At 37.6% G+C, this 18,074-nt stretch overlaps 2 protein-coding genes across 5 annotated transcripts in view; one reads left to right on the plus strand and one right to left on the minus strand.

The window, feature by feature from the left end:
• Positions 1-326: 326 nt before the first annotated feature.
• nfe2l1b (nfe2 like bZIP transcription factor 1b) lies at positions 327-7,507 on the minus strand. Of its 4 annotated transcripts, none has more exons than XM_067369907.1 (6): positions 7,310-7,507; positions 5,649-6,420; positions 4,845-5,072; positions 4,587-4,637; positions 4,339-4,497; positions 327-1,722 (listed from the first exon to the last, which is right to left on the minus strand). In XM_067369907.1, exons 2-6 carry the CDS (start codon positions 6,198-6,200, stop codon positions 349-351), a joined length of 2,364 nt encoding a protein of 787 aa, XP_067226008.1. In that variant the 5' UTR covers positions 6,201-6,420; positions 7,310-7,507; the 3' UTR covers positions 327-348. The 4 variants fall into 4 exon arrangements, with proteins under 4 accessions (XP_067226008.1, XP_067226007.1, XP_067226010.1 ...); XM_067369906.1 differs by having other exon boundaries at positions 4,587-4,676; XM_067369909.1 differs by lacking the exon at positions 4,845-5,072.
• A 3,524-nt stretch (positions 7,508-11,031) lies between these two features.
• si:ch211-194k22.8 (BEN domain-containing protein 6) overlaps positions 11,032-18,074 on the plus strand; it is a 13,159-nt gene continuing 6,116 nt past the window's right edge. The window contains exons 1-5 of the mRNA XM_067370057.1: positions 11,032-11,410; positions 11,526-11,621; positions 16,550-16,615; positions 16,728-16,833; positions 16,917-17,173. Of these exons, the coding sequence (XP_067226158.1) occupies positions 11,324-11,410; positions 11,526-11,621; positions 16,550-16,615; positions 16,728-16,833; positions 16,917-17,173 (612 nt within the window). The 5' untranslated portion in view covers positions 11,032-11,323. The remainder of the gene's footprint in view (positions 11,411-11,525; positions 11,622-16,549; positions 16,616-16,727; positions 16,834-16,916; positions 17,174-18,074) is intronic.

The raw sequence follows: 18,074 nt of genomic DNA on the forward strand, positions 1-18,074 counted from the left end.
ACCGAACAGTTCTTTCAATTAAGAACATCTTGTCGGTGTCCTCCATGACCTCACGTTCCTTGACAGTTCCTTCAGTTGGCATCTGAAAGTATCCCTTCGCTCATATCTTAACGGTAAATCAATGAGAAATCAGTTCTACATAAAGCACGTCTGCTTTAATGCCGCTTTCAAGAGAAAACTTCTGAACCGAAAAGGAACAAAGAAAACCCAATGCAGGAAGAGTAATCAATGATGCAATTTTCTTCTCCTCACTAGAATCGTTTCAAAGAAAAAGGCTTCCATTGCCTTTCGAAATACTTTTTATGGTAGTGCCTTTGCGAAAAATAAAAGGGCAGCAGTTCGAGCTCCTCACTTCTTTTTGTCCTTCTGCTTCTTGTCAGGCTTGTTGCTTTGTTCTGTAGTCATGTTGCGAGGCATGAGGACAACGCCGTCTGGGCCGTACTGTAGACAGTACTCGCTGGCCGAGTAGGGTCTGCCTTCCTCGTCCCGCAGCTGTGCAAACAATTCCCGGGATAGGCTCTGAACCTTCTGCTTCGTCTGTCTGATGCACTTATCGTACTCCATCTTCTCCTTCAGCAGCTGAGCCTTTTCACGTTGCAGGTCTTGCACACCCTGCTCAAGGTTGAGGATGGTGTCTAGCTTGCGTTTGCGGCAGTTCTGCGCTGCCATTTTGTTCTTTCCACGGCGGCGGATGTCGCGAATGAGGGAGAGCTGGTCCTCGTTGAGATGGTGCTTAGCCAGAAGCTCGTTGAACTCCTCAACGGGGAGGTTAATGATCTTTTCATTGGAGAATGGGATGTCCATGGCCCTCGCCCTACGTTCATCACGACTCGACTGCCTGTCAACATAGTCTTGTGGTGGCTGGAGTTTCGTCTGCTGCATTTGCTTGTCTCTGCCTTTCTTGCTGCTGGATGCAGACAGCTGAGAGCGCTCAGAGTACGATGATGCCAGTGGTAGATTGTAGGTGTGGTTGTGATTGACACTTTCCAACTGCGGTATGCCATGGAACTGAGACGGATCTTGGTAGCTCATGCGGCACAGCTTGCTATACTCTGGTTGGTAGCCTCCGACGGCTCCTTCTTCCGCTTCTGCTGCAGCCGCCTCTGAATCGGTGCTGTAGCCCACAGCTCCTTCCTCTGAGAATGTAGCAGAGGTGGATGAAGATGATGCGGCTGACGAGCAGGATGTCTCCGAGTTGCTAGGAGAAGCCGGGCTATGGCTGGAGTCCAGTGAAAGACCTGAGTCTGAATCGAGCTCATCCTCGAGCTGAGAAGCCTGGGCTTGGCTGAAGCCCTCTTCCATCGCAAGGTCTAGCAGGCTAATTTCATCCAGCATAGACTCTTCCAGCAGGCTGGAAAACGGATCTGGCAGTACAGCAGTGGTGGTTATGTTGGTTGTACTGTTTAGAGGTGGTGGAAGAAAGAGTCCGGTCAAGTTAGTTGCTCCAAATGTTGAATTGATGTTGGTGGAGTTGCTGGAAGAGAGCCTGACTAAGGTAGGCCGCTGTCCACCAGTGGTATCCAACTCGGGGTTGAAGAGTGTGGGAAAGTCCTGGCTGCAGCTGGGAAGCGAAGCCTGGTGGAGACTAACATCCTGGTTAATGAGAGTGGACCGTGGGAGTCCAAAACTTCCTATTGTGACTGATTCTGTGGTGCTGGCATTGTTGTTATTGGGGTCATTATTCATGCTGACGTTTACTGCAGTATTGTTCACCTCCATGTCCTAAAAAAAAAAATAAATAAATAAAAGAGGTAATAAATGTTAGATACGGTTTGCCCATTAATGTTATCATATCTATTATTATTGTTGCTATCCTATCTGTTAATTTACTAAAAAAATACACTAAAATGCCTGATTGAAAATTTAAATAAAAACAACCTTATTAAGTGGTTTGACCTCATATTTTATTATTAATTCTTAGGAAAAAATATATTTTAACACTTTCTCTGCTTATTAATATTTGAAAAACTTGATTTGTCTGCCAAATCAAAGTCATCTAGTAAGACCAACATGCATAAAAACAACAAAAACCAGGAAATTAAATCATACCAGACCCTCATGACACTGTGCCAATGTTTAAAAAAAAATTAAATAAATAAATACAATTTTGTATAACAAGGCAAGGTTAATTCAGGTTTCAAAATTTCATGGGATGCCCCAAAAGCTTAAAATATTAGTTCACTTTTAAAGTTTTTAAACTTTTAAATGACCCCAAGCTTTACTCGCCCTCAAGCCATCCTAGATGTATATGACTTTCTTCTTTCTGATGAACACAGTCGAAGTTATATTAATAAATATCCTGACACATCAAAGCTTTATAATGCCAGTGAACGGGACCAACGAGTATGAAGCTCAAGAAAGTGCATCCATCCATTATAAATGTACTCCAAACGGCTCCGATGGGTTTATTAAGGCCCTCTGAAGCGAAGCAATGCATTTGTGTAAGAAAAATATCCATATTTAACAAGTTTTAAATTAAAGCTTTTTTCATAAGTTGAATACGGAAGGCGATCTGGCGGAAGCTAGATATTTTACTTTATAACTTGTTAAATATAAAAATTAGTCTTACACAAAGGCATCACTTCACTTCAGAAGGCCTTTATTAACCCCAAAGAGCTGTGTGGAGTATGTTTATGATGGATTGATGCACTTTCTTGAGTTTAATACTCGTTGGTATTGCTCACTGTCATTATAAAGCCTGGATGCATCAGGATATTTATTAATATAATTCTGATTGTGTTCATCAGGAAGAAGAAAGTCAAACACCTAGGATGGCTTGAGGGTGATTAAAGCTTGGGGTAATTTTCTTTTTAAAGTGAACTAATCCTTTAAAGGGGACTTATTGTGCAAAATTAACTTTTGCATGGTGTTTGGCTATAAATGTGTGTTGGCAGTGTGTGTACACAACCACCCTATAATTATAAAAATCCAACCACTCCTTTTTTTTTAATCCCCATAAATCATAAGCAGTGTCTCAGAACAAGCCGTTTCCAAATCCCTGGCAATGTGACGTCACAAAAGCCACAGGCCCCCGCCCACAAATGATGACAGACACTGCCGTTTGAACATAGAACCGCCCTGAGCGCGTTCACAGCGAGTTATACAGAGTCCGCCACTGCTGCATTGACGAGAATGTCTCCTGAGCGTTTTAGGTGTTCTGTAGCTGGATGGATTAATCCACATAGCTCTCTCAATTTACTCCCTAAATCTGAGCCGCTAAACACGAGGTGGATTAATTTTGTTTTTGAAGAAAATGCTCCCTCAATTCTACCGAAATTTGTTTATGTCTGCGCAAAACATTTCACACCAGACTGCTTTGTAAAGGAATGTCAAAACAAAGGGACAAAAAAAAAAAAAATTGTTACTCAAGGATAGATCAGTAAACTGTTTGTGATCCAGCTTACAGTCTCCAGAGTGATACTGGATACGGCAGTAATAAAGGTTAGAGCACTTTATTACAGTTCATCTGAGCTAATTTACAGATATAAAGTTTATCAGTTTATTAAGCACCACCCCAAAAGGCATAAGGTCTTAATATATTTGTTTACTGTTAGTTGTAATGAGTGTTTCTGTGTACTTCGCTAATGTACGTTGATGATAATGCAAGGGAGAGAGAGAGAGAGAGAGAGAGAGAGAGAGAGAGAGTTTATGGATAATATTTTAATGCACACTTGCACTGTGTTTTATTAAGATCTTACAGTGATTTTCTAGAGTGAAAACAGACGCTTCATCTTTTGTGTGAAGTACAATAAACGTCATAAAACTAATCGGTCGAACGGGGTCTGGTACAATATACTAATGTACAAAGTACAATGTACTAATATAGTGGATAAAAACAAGAAGACAATATAAGTAAGAACCGTAGTTGAACTAAACTATACCTGTTCTGTCTCCATGCTGCATATATTCACAGTTTCTGACATTGTAGTGCGTCCTGACTGACTCCTGACACCGGAGAATCAGCTCTTGAAGCTCCGCCCTCTTAGGCTGAGCGCAGCAGTTCATTTGCATTTAAAGGGCACACACTGAAATGGCCCATTTTTGCTCAACCCCAAAAAGAGGCAATTTTAACATGCTATAAAAAAACGATCTATGGGGTATTTTAAACTAAAACTTCACATACACACTCTGGGGACATCAGAGACTTATTTTACATCTTGTAAAATGGGGCATAATAGGTCCCCTTTAAAGAAAAAAAATTATTACTTTTTACTCATTATATTGAAATTTTTTCTTTTAAAAACTTTATCATAGAAACTCATTATAATCATTGTCCCTGACGCATAAATTAAGACCTCATATTCCCTCCATCGACTTGAATGCAATAAATGCACAAACCTGCAGTTCCATTATGGACATTATGTCCTGCCACTGCTGCTCCAGATCTAGTGGTGTATCAGACTGCGACAGTGGGCCTTGTAGGGAGATCCCTTGTGACGTAGAAGGAGCTTCCTCAGCTGGAGCTCTTAGCTGTGAGGTGGATCCTGTGGCCTGGAACTAAAAACAGTAGAAGACAATATAAAATGTCAATCAAATAAAAAATGCTATGTTTTAATATGCAAATTAATACATTTCACTGTCGCTACCTCTGGCTCTTCTCCAAATGGAAAGGTGGCCTCCAGAAGCCTCAGACATTCCTGTAGGGATAATGAAGTCTGAGCACCGAGACTGGTAAGCTAAGGAATACGACAAGAAAACTCCATGTAATTACAAGGTTGACAGGAATTCACTTGAATCTACAGCTGAGCTTACAAGCCTTTTTGAATAATCTAAAAGCATTAATAACCAAAACCTTGCTGTACTCCTCACATCTTCCTGTAATCCTAGCATATTACAGCACATACCTCTTCAGGTATGCTCTCTCCTGTCTCTCCATCAACATGAGTTTGGCTCTGCACTGCTTGGAGATTAAGTCCATTTCTCCAGCTTTCCTCTCTTCCACCTGCCTCCTCGTTCTCTTCATTAGGTTTATCAGCCTCACTCTCCTTTTGCCGACTGCTATAGTTAAATACTTCTCGGCCAGCACCAAGGTCAATATCCTGCCTCCAAAGGATGTCTATGAGGTCAATGTCCTAGAAATATATTCATTACAGGGGAGGGTCATTAAAGGGCTAAGATTACAGATCATCATCAGATAATTGCATTTAATGATTCAGATTATATCAGCTTTTATTTATCTAACTGTCCCAAGCATATATTCATTAAAATATCACAAATGAACTACTTCTCTTATAAAAAAAATTATATCCTGTAAGATCCTGACACCCACAAGAGTAAATGACCTCTATTTAAAGGGTGTCTACTGAAATACCACTGCTAATCTCTATTTAATTCAGTGCACTGTTTGTTCAACATGTCAAAGCAGTGACATCACTAGAAAACATGGTATTATCATTATGAATAGCCTAGCCTAACATACACAAACAGCTTTAAGAGATAGACAGCCCTATCGATGAGACCACACCCTGTCCAGCCACTATTGTAAGAATACTACTAGCTCACATCTAACACTCTTAATAGCCACTATACGATGCATATAATCTAATAGCTAGAGATAATATCATAACTGTTCCCTTTTTGAAGAAATCAAATTCAAACCAACGTCAATCTAATTACTGTATGCTAAGCTAAAAACACAGCTACTGTACCTCTTTGGAGAGGTCGTCACTGCTCTCTCTCTCCCCTTGCTCCTGACTGTCCTCAGGGGCCACAGCTCCTAGGCTGTCCTCTCCGCTCAGGCTGTAAGTGGTCTCAGAAGCACCGCCAGCCCCTCTCATGGCCGAGGCTTCGGAGTTGTTCACGTCCTCCAGGCTGCCCCCATTGTCCAGGGCAATGCTGGGGCCGGACTGACTGGTTGCCGAAACCACAGTCTCAGGGTCACGATGCACCAGCCAGGCACTCAGCTCGGTGCTGGGCACACGCAGATGATCCAGGGAGCGCACCTGGTTCAGCAGACGACGAGTAGCAAAAAAATGGTCCAGGTCCACACTTTTAGGATGGATGCCATAGCCGTCCAGGGTGTTACGGAGATTGTGGAACTGCGTCTGGGTGTAGGCCGAGCTTGGGCCCAGGATGATCTCACGGAGTGGGGGGAGCTGATTGTTTAAATAAGTGTCCAAGTCCACCCGTACCCCAATTAGACTCAGAAGGATAGTGAACTGAATAAGACCCTCTGTGAAGTACTTTTTCAAGTAAAGCATTTCTTTGCAAAGGAACAAAAAAGAAAAAACTCAAAAAGGAACTAAAAAGCAAAAATAAAAAATTACACTCGAACAAATATCAAACCCAATTAGGTTATGGTCAGCTTTGTATACGATAGAAGAAAATCCTCTCCTTTTTTGTCTTTGATGTAGGTTTTTTCGCCCAAATGATATCCAGCTTATATATCTATAAGCATGCACTTTTGAAAGTTTGACCAGCCTGCATAGAAAGAGAAAAAAAAATTAATCAAAATAATTACAGCATTTTATTTTACAATTACATTTCAAAATTGCATTTACAGCTGAATCAAAGTTAAAAGAACATTTAAGATCACAATAAAATGATTGCATCATCACCTAGCATGATATACAAATCAACTATGTCTAATGTTAACACATTAGTAATGCTAAAAGCTCATCAAATATCACAATGAACAGCTTGAAACAACCTAATTACAATTTGACAGTGACAGTTAACAGTCTTAAAATGAAACTTACTATAAAACATTAATGACCTCCCACCAAATACACCCACCTCAAAATCACACCCACATTTACATCAACCCATCCATCCATCCCTGTAACCCTCAAATAACAAGTAGTACGTAAAGAGATCGCGCATGATCGTCAACAATAAATTGCAAATCGCTAACTGAGCTTCGGCCAAATGTTATTCACTGCCTACTTTCATCTAACCATTCTAAATCCTCATCTAAAAATAATGTAGTTGTCCAAGCACTGTGAATTATTGACCTCTTACACTTCCGCTATCAGAGCCCAGCAGCCCGTTAGCAACAAGTGGCGCAACAGCCTCTGATTGGCTAAGATGCCTGTCACTCATTTTCTCTCCAAGCAACAGCCAATAAGAAGGCGGGCCCTGGCGGGGTTCTACCGGGGACATTGAATTACTAATAACAACTTTTATTAAATACCCAGTTCTGTCTAATGGTTAAACTTAACCGCTCAGGATAGTTCCTTCAGTTCAAGCAAAGCTGTCTTGAGCATTTGCAGCAGCCACACTGACACACAGTCCCACATTCGCAATTTCGAAAGCTATAGCTAACTTAGCCCGCTAGCATAGCATCAAAGTAGTCCTTTTTCATACTTACTCAGGAAGAGTTTACTGACAAATGACTCAGAGTGTCTCCACATGCAAGCACAGCAACTGTCATTAATCACTTTCAACTAACTACGCACTTATTCCCTCAGATATCTCTATGGTTGTCACTCCCCTCTCGCTTTGAATGGCCCACCATGACTTGCAGAATTTCCTCTTGCCGACAACTTGGCTGAAACTGAGGAGCTGAAACATGCTGCCACTGCGCACGCGTAGAATATTCTAGTGCACATACGGGATGAGATCATTCATCAAAATCCCCCGTTGTATACAAAACATATAAGACAATATTTGTTTTTTATTATAACAAAATTTAAAATATGTTGCTGGCCATTTAACTTATATTATTTACCCCGCCGTTGTTTTTATTTAATTTTTTTTTTTTTTTTTTTTTTGGGGGGATCAGCTTATAACCGTGGGAATCCCCCCCCCCCCCCCACACACACACACACAAAAAGGGGAAAAAATAAAAAAATTAACTAAAAGTATAAAATTAATATGTAATGCTTTATGCTAAAATAGTAACGTATTATCACGTTGGGGATAGTTGTCACACGTTTACTCCAGTGAATATTTCTCATTTCTTTTTGGGCACATAACTTAAAGTCTTGGCTACAAAAGCTTTTAAACATTTCTGAACACGCATTTATTGACCTCACTGATTCTCCATGCATCTAGGGCCTATATAAATATCACAATGGCACCGGCCATTAAAAAAATAGCCTATTACAGGCTTTCATCAACATTAAAACTATTACGAAGCACACAATCCGCAACCAGATAAAACGCATCTGTGACAATTGACATTGTAATAAATATTGTAATTAATAAATTATAACATTTTAAACACCACGCAATAAAATAATTTACTATTAAAAAAAGTTTAATTACTTTTAGCCACTGGATGGCGCTCATTGAACATGTTTACAGGCCATAGGTCAAACTGACATTCTCTTTTTTTTGCTTGAGGAATTTTGAAATACAGCTATTTTGTTCTCTAATAGCATAAAACATGCTTTTATGTGTCAAATGATGAGTCAGCCTTGAGAGGCAGTGGGAAAGATAACTGAATGGCCTCTAGTTTCTCTCTCTCTCTCTGAGATATGCATTGAGAAATGCAGGTTAAAAAAAATTAATGACAAATTTTTGTTAAAAGCTCAATTGCTTTTTTGGCTCATTCATTTTCATTGTACACTGCGATTTCTTGTAAGGACACACTGAACGCTTTATTTTGACCTTAGTTCATTGCTATCAAAAACTGTTGTTCATAAACATACTACTGCTATGCTGCATAAGTCAGGAGTGTTGCTGAAGAAAAAGCGGAAAGTATTACAATTGATTACTGAAGAAAAATCTGGGAAATGGAAATGTCATTTGGAGACTGTAAACATCTGCTGCCATTCAAAACGTCAAGCTTTAATTATCACTGGATCAGCCAGACAACATTTCAAAGAATGTCTTTGTTCTAGGAAACACTATTAATACTTGGAAATTAAAGTGACTGCAGTTGACCTAAATATTGTTCCTGTTTCTTCCATCACCTTATCAATCAATATATGCGCATTTACTTCAGACTTAAGATTCTTTGAGACTTTGAAAACACATTTTAAGACATGTGAATGTAGGATACTCATAATTACAAAATACAGACAGCTCTAACTGAACAAGGGAGAAGCACTGACATTATTACTTTAAAATAATGTACAGAAACAAGAAACAAGGTTGTTCCTGAAATTACACATTACTGCAGGATCTCTGTAATTAAAAGAGGCTCTCCTGAAGGAATTTCCAGGTTACAGGATGAACTATTGTGGGAATCCCCCCCCCCATCTAAGCTCTGCTTTTTGTTTTGTTTTGTTACTACAGTAAATCCCCATATACCCTGTATGTGTATGAAAACTTTTGAAAAGTAATTCTCACTATATGTATTTTATCTCTATATGAGGCAATGTTTATTCTCATTAGATGATTATTACAATGCATGCTATTTTTGAGCTTGCTTGGACATAAACTTGAAAGAAGCTTGATCAACTCCCTTCCCACAGCTGACTGAAACGACTATCTGACGGCAATGAGAAATAAAGGAATAAACTAAAAATATCATACACAAACAGAGCAAATCTTCGTCATTTTAATGTAATTTATGATATGAAAGTGGTGGTAATAAGTTACCACATCTTTATATACACTACCAGTCAAAAGTTTGGAAACATTACTATTTTAATGTTTTTGAACAAAGTCTCTTATGCTCATTAAGGCTGCATTCATTTCATAATAAATACAGAAAAACAATAATATTGTGAAATATTATTACAATTTAAAATTATGTTTTTCTATTTTAATATGCTTTAAAATATAATTTATTTCTGTGATGCAAAGCTGAACTGTCAGCATCATTACTCCAGTCTTCAGTGTCACATGATCCTTCAAAAATCATTGTAATATGATGATTTATTTAATGAAACAGTTGTGCTGCTTAATATTATTTTATAATACTTTTTCAGGATTCTTTGATGAATAAAAAGTTAAAAAATATCAGCAATTTTTTAAAATAGAAATCTTTTGTAACAATATACACTACCGTTCAAAAGTTTGGGGTCAGTAATCTTTTTTTCTTTCTTTTTTTTTTTTTGAAAGAAATTAATACTTTTAATTAGCACAGATGTGTTAAATTCATAAAAAGTGATAGTAAATATTTATATTGTTAGAAAAGCTTTATATTTTGAATGAATGCTGCTCTTTTTAACATTTTATTCATCAATGGATCCTGAGAAAAGTAGCATAGGTTCCAAAAAAAAAAAAAAAAAAAAAAAGCAACACAACTGTTTTCAACATTGATAATAACTGAGTATCAAATCTGCATATTAGAATGATTTCTGAAGGATCATGTGACACTGAAGACTGGAGTAATGATGCTGACAGTTCAGCTTTGTATCACAGAAATAAATTATATTTTAAAGTATATTAAAATAGAAAACCATAATTTTAAATTGTAATAATTTTTCACAATATTATTATTTTTTCCTGTATTTATTATGAAATAATGCACTCTTAATGAGCATTCAGAGACTTCGTTCAAAAACATTAAAATAGTAATGTTTCCAAACTTTTGACTGGTAGTGATTATGGTATTGGGGGGTGGGGAACTGTAGTTGGTACAATTTTTATTTTTTATACAATTTGTCTCTTTCACAGTGTGATTACTGATCTTTATCACATCGATGACGCAAAGTAATAGGCCTACTTATCATTTTGTTGACGCCTCGGGAAACCTTTCATAAAACTGCATGACGAATCTAACTTTCTCAAATATCAGGCTAAATACTTTGTAAACGTTTAGAGAAGACCGTCAATGGAAATACACATTTGTTAATAAGCGCATATACAATATTTTACATATCGAGGGGGAAACGAATTAAGAGCATCCCTTATAAATATTTACCATGGTTACCATAGTTTCCGCCGACATATCATAATTACTGCACTGTTACTACAATAACACTGTGGTTACTTGGTATTTGGCACCAGGGCCATTAATAAAATAAATGAAGGTTTTGAAAGCTTCTTGAACAGTTTGAAAGAGAATCAATATTTATCTATTACGATTTTACCGCAGTAACTATGGTATTTTGGCGGAAACTAGGGTTACCATGGTAAAAAAAAAAAAAAAAAAAAAAAAGCAAGGGATTTCCTGTTGTTGTGAGGATCTGCCGTTAGATTGAATCTAGACGGGACTCAAGCTCGTGCCACGTTACGCTACGGTGCGTTAGCCTCAAATGTGTTCCCTGTCATTTCTCGGTAAAGTGCTGTCCTTCCATGGATTCACTCAAGTACTGGAGCTGAAGTAGAATAATCGCTGGGAACATAGTTGTCGGCATCTGTAGTAGATCTGCAGCGTCTCAATCTCAGAAAGAGCGACAGTGTTGTTTTAGTCCAATACAGCGGAACTGCATTATGCAGAGTGGAGCCTCTTTTTCTCGCTCGCAAATAAAATAATGGGAGAGAAATGAGAAGGAAAACAAAAGCGCAGCGAATTCTTGACTACGAAAATGAAGAGGATGAGGAAGAGGAACAAAAACCGGACTGCTTCAGTGTAAGATGATCATTGGAAACGTGTTTTAAGTGTCATTGTTTGTTTGTAACTGTTAATGGCATATGTTTGATCCCAAAAGAATAATTAGTATCATGTCAACCCGACTGTCCAACAGAACGGTTCACAGAAACGAAGAAAAATGTATCCCTCCAAAGAGAAAGCAGAAGAAAATAGCTCATCCGACGCCGGGCTTCAGAAGTTAGACATAAAGGTTTGGGCTTTTTTGTCATTATTAGTGTTTAATCGTTGTTTTTGATGCATTTTGACTGAGGAGACGGACAGCAAAACAACCCTCTTATGCTTCTCACAGTTGTTCCACGTCGGCTGTTATAAGCATTTTACGCTATCTAACCCGTAATTTGCTGTTGTTGGTTTACTGCTGCACTTTTCGCACCGTAAAGCGACAGATTGAACGCTTTCCTATCCTGCAGCAGTGGTGTGAGGCAGGGCAGGCGGCCATGCCTGGCCGCTAATGAAGAACAATGGGGTAAAGCATGGTACAATACTCCATTTGATCGAAACCTCATCAGGCGCTCTGCACAGGGCTTACTTTACTTTCATTTTCCAAGTACAAACTCACCAGCAAAGTTTTGAGATTTGAAACTTTACAAAGTTTGAAACCATCTTCTTTTTAAATTATTTTGTTGGTACCCTTTCAAAAATGTACCATGGTACTTTCCTCCATGGAATATACCAGTATTGTGACTTTTGTGAAGCCACAATATGGGTTCTCATTTAAAGAGTTTGAGAACATTCAGAAGCTTTAGTTTCAATTTTTCTTACAGTAGTGACTAACTTTGCTGACAAAATGTCTTTAAATCGGCCCAAGTTGTTTTAGTCTCCCATGCTGGACTGCTTGCTGGTTTTAGTGTTTTTTTTCTTTAGATAGTCAGGTTTGGAGGTCAGTTAAACCAGTTTAGGATGTTTTTTTCCCCCAACAGGTCACCACAGTGATATTCACAACATTGACTGACATTTAAAGGTTCAATATGTCATATTTTGCAGTAAAATATCCAAAAACCACTAGGCCAGTGTTATATACTTTGTTCTAGGGATGCACCGATACCATTTTTTTAAGGACCGAGTACAAGTACCGATACTTTTTTTTCGAGTAGCTACTCGCCAATACCGATACCATTACCTATTCATTTCTCTCTCTCTCTCTTTTTTTTTTTTTTTGGTGATGTTGCAGTTTTCCATGAACAACACAGTGAGTGAACTAATGCATGTAGGACAGCTTCTTTATTATTACTCCAATGAAACAAGTAATAATTTTTATGTGCTTGTCACAAACGTAAAGAACAAAAATTTCACAGTGTCCAATAACCTTCATAATTATATAATATATATATATATATATATCAGAGGTTGCGTTAGACTTTAACATTGTCCGTCATTTTGAAGGACAGGGTCGTATAAATTCCGTCATAATCTATTACTACCCGTCATTTTAATTTTCATATTTTAATTATAATAACACATTTAATTGCTTTTATTTTTGTTCACAAATAAAAGCAATTAAATGTGTTATTATAACATTTGAACAAAAATAAAAGCAATTAAATGTGTTATTATAATTAAAATATGAAAAGTAATATGACGGGTAATTCACACGCGAAATTTCTCTGTAATGTGACTGTTGTATAGGATATGTGTTGGTAGCCATTAAAGAAAACATAGTTTCATATTTATGTTTAAATAGTCCTATGTTATATTTTAAATTCATCTATTTGATTATGAAAAGTTAACAGCATGATGCATCATGAGATGCGCAGTATATCCGGAGACATGACATGTCAGACATGATTTTAAACACTTCATTAAGTTTTATTTTCTAGAAAGCCTTTCTTTAAAGTGAATTTCGTTTTGTAAAAATTGTATCTTAATTTTAATCAATGTTTCATTAACCAATTGCCTGGATGTAATAAATAAGAAGCAAATATAACAGACAATATAATCATGACATGGAGGCGCGGGCGCGATCACTGGCGCGTGAACTGGAGCGCGTCTTACAGGCTAAATGAAACGAAACTCAGCGGCTGCTTGCCTCACATACATGAGAAATATATCTACAGAAAGCTTTAAATACCTACTTTAACGAAAACGAATTAATTCAAAATGAAAAGAAATAGGCTACTCTGATTATGTAGACTAAACCGAATGAAGTGCATTCTCTCTCTAGCGCATCCATAGATGATGAGAGTCAATATCAACTTCATCTTTGCAGCCGACACTGATTCAGAAAAACATTACTTTATTAATAAACAATTAAAATGTCTCCTTGCTGTTTTGCGCATTCATGAGACCAATATCGATTCGTAAACCATAGTCGATCTCTTGGTAGGCTATGCTGTTTTCAGTTGATGATTAAACAGTGCATTGTGCGCCTCCCATCCAATAAATCGCAATAGGCTTAACGCTTTGTGTTGCTTTTGATATGGAACAAAAGTCTCAGATTTCAAATTCTGTCCATTTCATTAAGAAATTCAAGCAATAAATACCGTTTTGGCGCTCTTTAATGTGGCGTGATAGAGAGTTGTAGCTTCTGGGTACTCGCCTGGGCGTTATTAGTATCAAACGCATAGCAAAAGATTCGTGCCAGTTTTTTTTTTGTTCTGGATCCAGTGCTCTGCTGCTACAATGGAGCGCACTCGCCACCAACTGGACAGGGGTGTGAATTACAGTTACAATTTACAGTAGATCACCCTGAGTGTAATCTGTCACCGTGACGGACGGCCTTCAGATTTTTCCGTCATTGATAAAAAAATTCCGTCAATGACGGAAAATTTTCGGTTAACGCGACCTCTGATATATATATATATATATATATTATTTGTTGTTGTATAGAATTAAATTTACAAACAATAAAACAAATAATATAGAGATATAAATTAAATAAACTTATTTTGCAGATACAGTAGGTTTATTTACCATGTATACATTTATTTAACACATTTTGTTGTTTTATTAATATTAATGACAAATATAGGCTACGGTCCCTTTAAGACCGAATCCATGGATACTGACACATACTCTTCTTTTCACCCAAATGTTTACATCCACTTAAGCCATAACTGGCTGAATTTACGTGAGATACTCTACACACGATGGACATTTTGTCAACTATGTGTGCATTTGACCATTCAGGCGCGAGGAGAACCGATCGCGCGTAAGAGAGCGTGCTTCTGGTCTGTGTCATTCAGCGCGATTCCGCCTATCCCTCCTCACTAATCGATAACGAACTGTGATTAAAGCATGCAGTTCGCAATGTGTATGTTGTCATCATTAATTTTGAAGTATTTCCACACCTCTGAGGCTGACATTGTTTCTGCTGCCGCCGGTGTCTCTGTGCACGGACAGTTCTGTCATTACGTCACGTGAGGTATCGTCTTTGGTATCGGGGATATTTTTACGAATATGAGTACAAGTACATGAGCTTGGTATCTGATACCGATACTAGTTCACTTGAGTACTTACAATATCCCAAATGTTTGCAACTATTTCTAAATCGTGAGAAAATTGCAATTTTAACCAAGGCTCCGGGACGTCGCCTGTCAATTGCGTTACCCTCGCTTTCCGGTTTTAGTTTGTAGAAACCATGGAAACACCAAAGACGCTTTAAAATGTTACACGTTTTAATAGACAAGGGAACATCTGTTTTGGTATATTTATAGAAAGAAAATGAATTGTTGTTATATAGCTCAACACGTTTATTTTTTTTTTTCGATTTACCATGCCTCAGAGAAAAACACTATTTTGTCAAATAGCTAACATAGCATAATCAGATGCAGCTTGATTTTTATTAACAGTAATACATAATTTCCTCCATCATACAATACTTTTTAAAATTAATTGCATGTCATTTATCAACACAAGCCATCCAGCATTTAATATGATATTCTAAAATCGATCTTACTGCAGTGTGTCTCAAACAAGTGTTTCGCAGCAGTCGCCGAGCGAACGCACAGAGTAATGCTATAATATTTTCAACACACTCAAATGTATCTAATATGATAAACAGAGCTGCGTTTCCTCATACTTATGACCAAAAAGCGGAAGCAGCGCCGGCGACTGTGTCATAATAAAAGTTCTGTTGCGCAATCACTCCAGCGGCATCATTCAGCTCCCACAACACTCGGTCCTGCTCTGCTTCATACTACAATAACGTTAATAATCTCATCCATGAACATGAGTTCTTCCAAACTCCAATCGGGACTGCGCTCAGCACTTGCTTAGTGAGGTCTGATCGTGCTCTGACAGCAGCAGTAATGTCTAGCACTCGTTGAAGTATAAGCGTGAGACATTACTGCCGTTGTCAGAGCGCGATCAGACCTCACTAAGCGAATGCTGAACGCAGTTGGACATAGTGGTGTTTTAGACGTAAAAAATAATATAAATACTGTTTGGTTTCTCACACAAACCGATCGTTTCATGTCTTAGGACATCAATGTGTCGTCACGAGCCGCAGGGTTTAATTTGGATTTATCTATGCAAGTTTTTTTGACTCTTATTGATAGAGTTCCCATTCACTCGCAATATAAGATTGACAGACCGCAACGGTTGGAGTTAAAAATCATCATTTATGTTCTACTGAAGAAACAAAGTTACCTACATCTTGGATGCCCTGGGGGTAAGCAGATAAACATCAAATTTTCATTTTTGGGTGAACTATCCCTTTAAGTGGAAACTGCTTACCATGGTACATTTTTGTAAGGGTAACAAGATATTAACCTTGTCAGTGTATATGTAAAGCAGTATTAAAGCTGCTTTTGTTCTGAATATCATGATGACTGTAATTTTAATTAACTTTTAATTAATCACTTTTGATTCCTCAGTAACTGACATTTGAAAAATTAGCCAGTTTGAATATTTAATCTTTAATGGTTCTAAATAATACTTGATATTTCAAAGAAGCTACACGGTATGAAAGCTGGGCTGGAATAGTGTAGAGTGGAAGTGTGAGAGTTACTTCAGTTTAAATGGTCATAGAAAGAGAGAAAACATTCACGATTTGACTTTCAAAACCTGTTCCTAGTCAAATGCAGCCAGATTTGAGGACCGAAATGAACTGTTGAATAATTATCAATGACAACTGACTGGGTAAATAGAAAATATTAGGACTCTTTCTTGTCATGACAGGTTAATGAGCTGGATTGTTCTTCCGCAGACCTCTACACTGACAGTCCTCCTGCTTCTGAGTCTGAGGTAGGATGAGAGTCACTTGTGTTCAGTATTCAAGACATTTGCTTGTTGACGTGCTTGTTGCTTGCGAGACATTTGCTCGTAGACCTAAGCTTGTGGAATTTTATGATGGCAGGAGGCTCATTATTTACAGTCCTATTCGAAGAAGGAGCTCATTGCCATGGTCTTATGCATGCAGAAGGAAATGGAGGACTTGAAGGAACAACTTAGGTGCCTTACAGGTCAATATTGTTGGTTTCTGTTAGGTATTTTGAGCTACTGGATTGCATGAATCAGATGTTCACATTTGATTTACTCACTACAGCATGTGGAAAACTAGCAAGAAACCTGGAAACGCTGATCGACAAGACCCAGATGTGGTCAAACGGGAACAACGGGACCTCTCTCGGGACCCCAGTTTCTCAAGGCACGGCGCAGGCACCTGCCGAGACGGATGCTGTGATACCAGATGTGCGGTCTCCTCCAGCTGTTGTGAATGGACAGTGGCTGAATCAGGGTCCAGGACCGCAGAAACCTCATGAGACCACTCAGAATCCTCAGAGGGATGGGCTCTTCACAGAGGTAGGCTATACGAGTTAGTTCAACATTATAACCAGGTTGTGTTGTACGTATAAGAACTTTGAGACTTTCACCAGGTTTGTATTAAGTACTAAGGTAGTAAGACAGTGATATTGAAAGACCAAATTCAAAATGCACCTTATTGATGATGCATACTATGCATACAGGCAAGCAGATGTACCAGAATATAAATGCAACACAGCTTCTCGTCAAGCTGTTTTCATAGAAAACCATTATACAGAAAACACTTAACCATTTAGCATTGCATTCAGATCTTTTAATACATTTAATACATTAAGGCACTTTTAAGTGTTTTTCACGTTAAGCGTTTTAGAATTTCACACTGTTTTAAGTGATGGACCCTTTTCACAAGCTTTGATGACTTGTTTTAAAGGTCTTTAACATCGTAAATCATGCAAAGTTTTTATATTTTCAATTTAAAAAAAAAAAAGAATTCTGAGAATTCTAAATATTTGTGGCTTAAAAAAAGATTAAAAAAAAGTACAGTTCTGTGCTGCAGTTCAGTGCATATGGATGTTTTGCCCTATATACAGTATATATATAATATATATATATATATATATATATATATATATATATATATATATATATATATATATATATATATATATATATATATTAGTGCTGTCAATAGATTAAAAACAAATTTTTCTGTAATTAATCGCGATTAACATGAAAGTTTTAATAAATTTAACTTAATATATTAATAAAATAGTAATTTCACATATAATCTCCGAATTAATGTAGAAACAACATAAAAATAGTATACTGTGATTTTCTCATTGTCTTTTGTTCTTTTATTAACATTAATCACAGACATCACAGCAGCAAGTTTATTAGGCTGCTGTCACTCTGACGTGGATCTGACACACCTTTGATGTCC

Source organism: Chanodichthys erythropterus, chromosome 19 (genome assembly GCF_024489055.1).
Source record: "Chanodichthys erythropterus isolate Z2021 chromosome 19, ASM2448905v1, whole genome shotgun sequence".
Lineage (NCBI taxonomy): Eukaryota > Metazoa > Chordata > Actinopteri > Cypriniformes > Xenocyprididae > Chanodichthys > Chanodichthys erythropterus.

What these genes read in the sequence shown, in the direction of transcription:
- nfe2l1b (XM_067369906.1), bottom strand. Translation starts at nt 6,200, where the DNA reads ATGCTTTACTTGAAAAAGTACTTCACAGAGGGTCTTATTCAGTTCACT. An exon ending in GAGAGAGCATACCTGAAGAG is followed by an intron (nt 4,677 to 4,844) that starts GTATGTGCTGTA and finishes CGTATTCCTTAG; the next exon opens with CTTACCAGTCTCGGTGCTCA. An exon ending in CATTTGGAGAAGAGCCAGAG is followed by an intron (nt 4,498 to 4,586) that starts GTAGCGACAGTG and finishes TACTGTTTTTAG; the next exon opens with TTCCAGGCCACAGGATCCAC.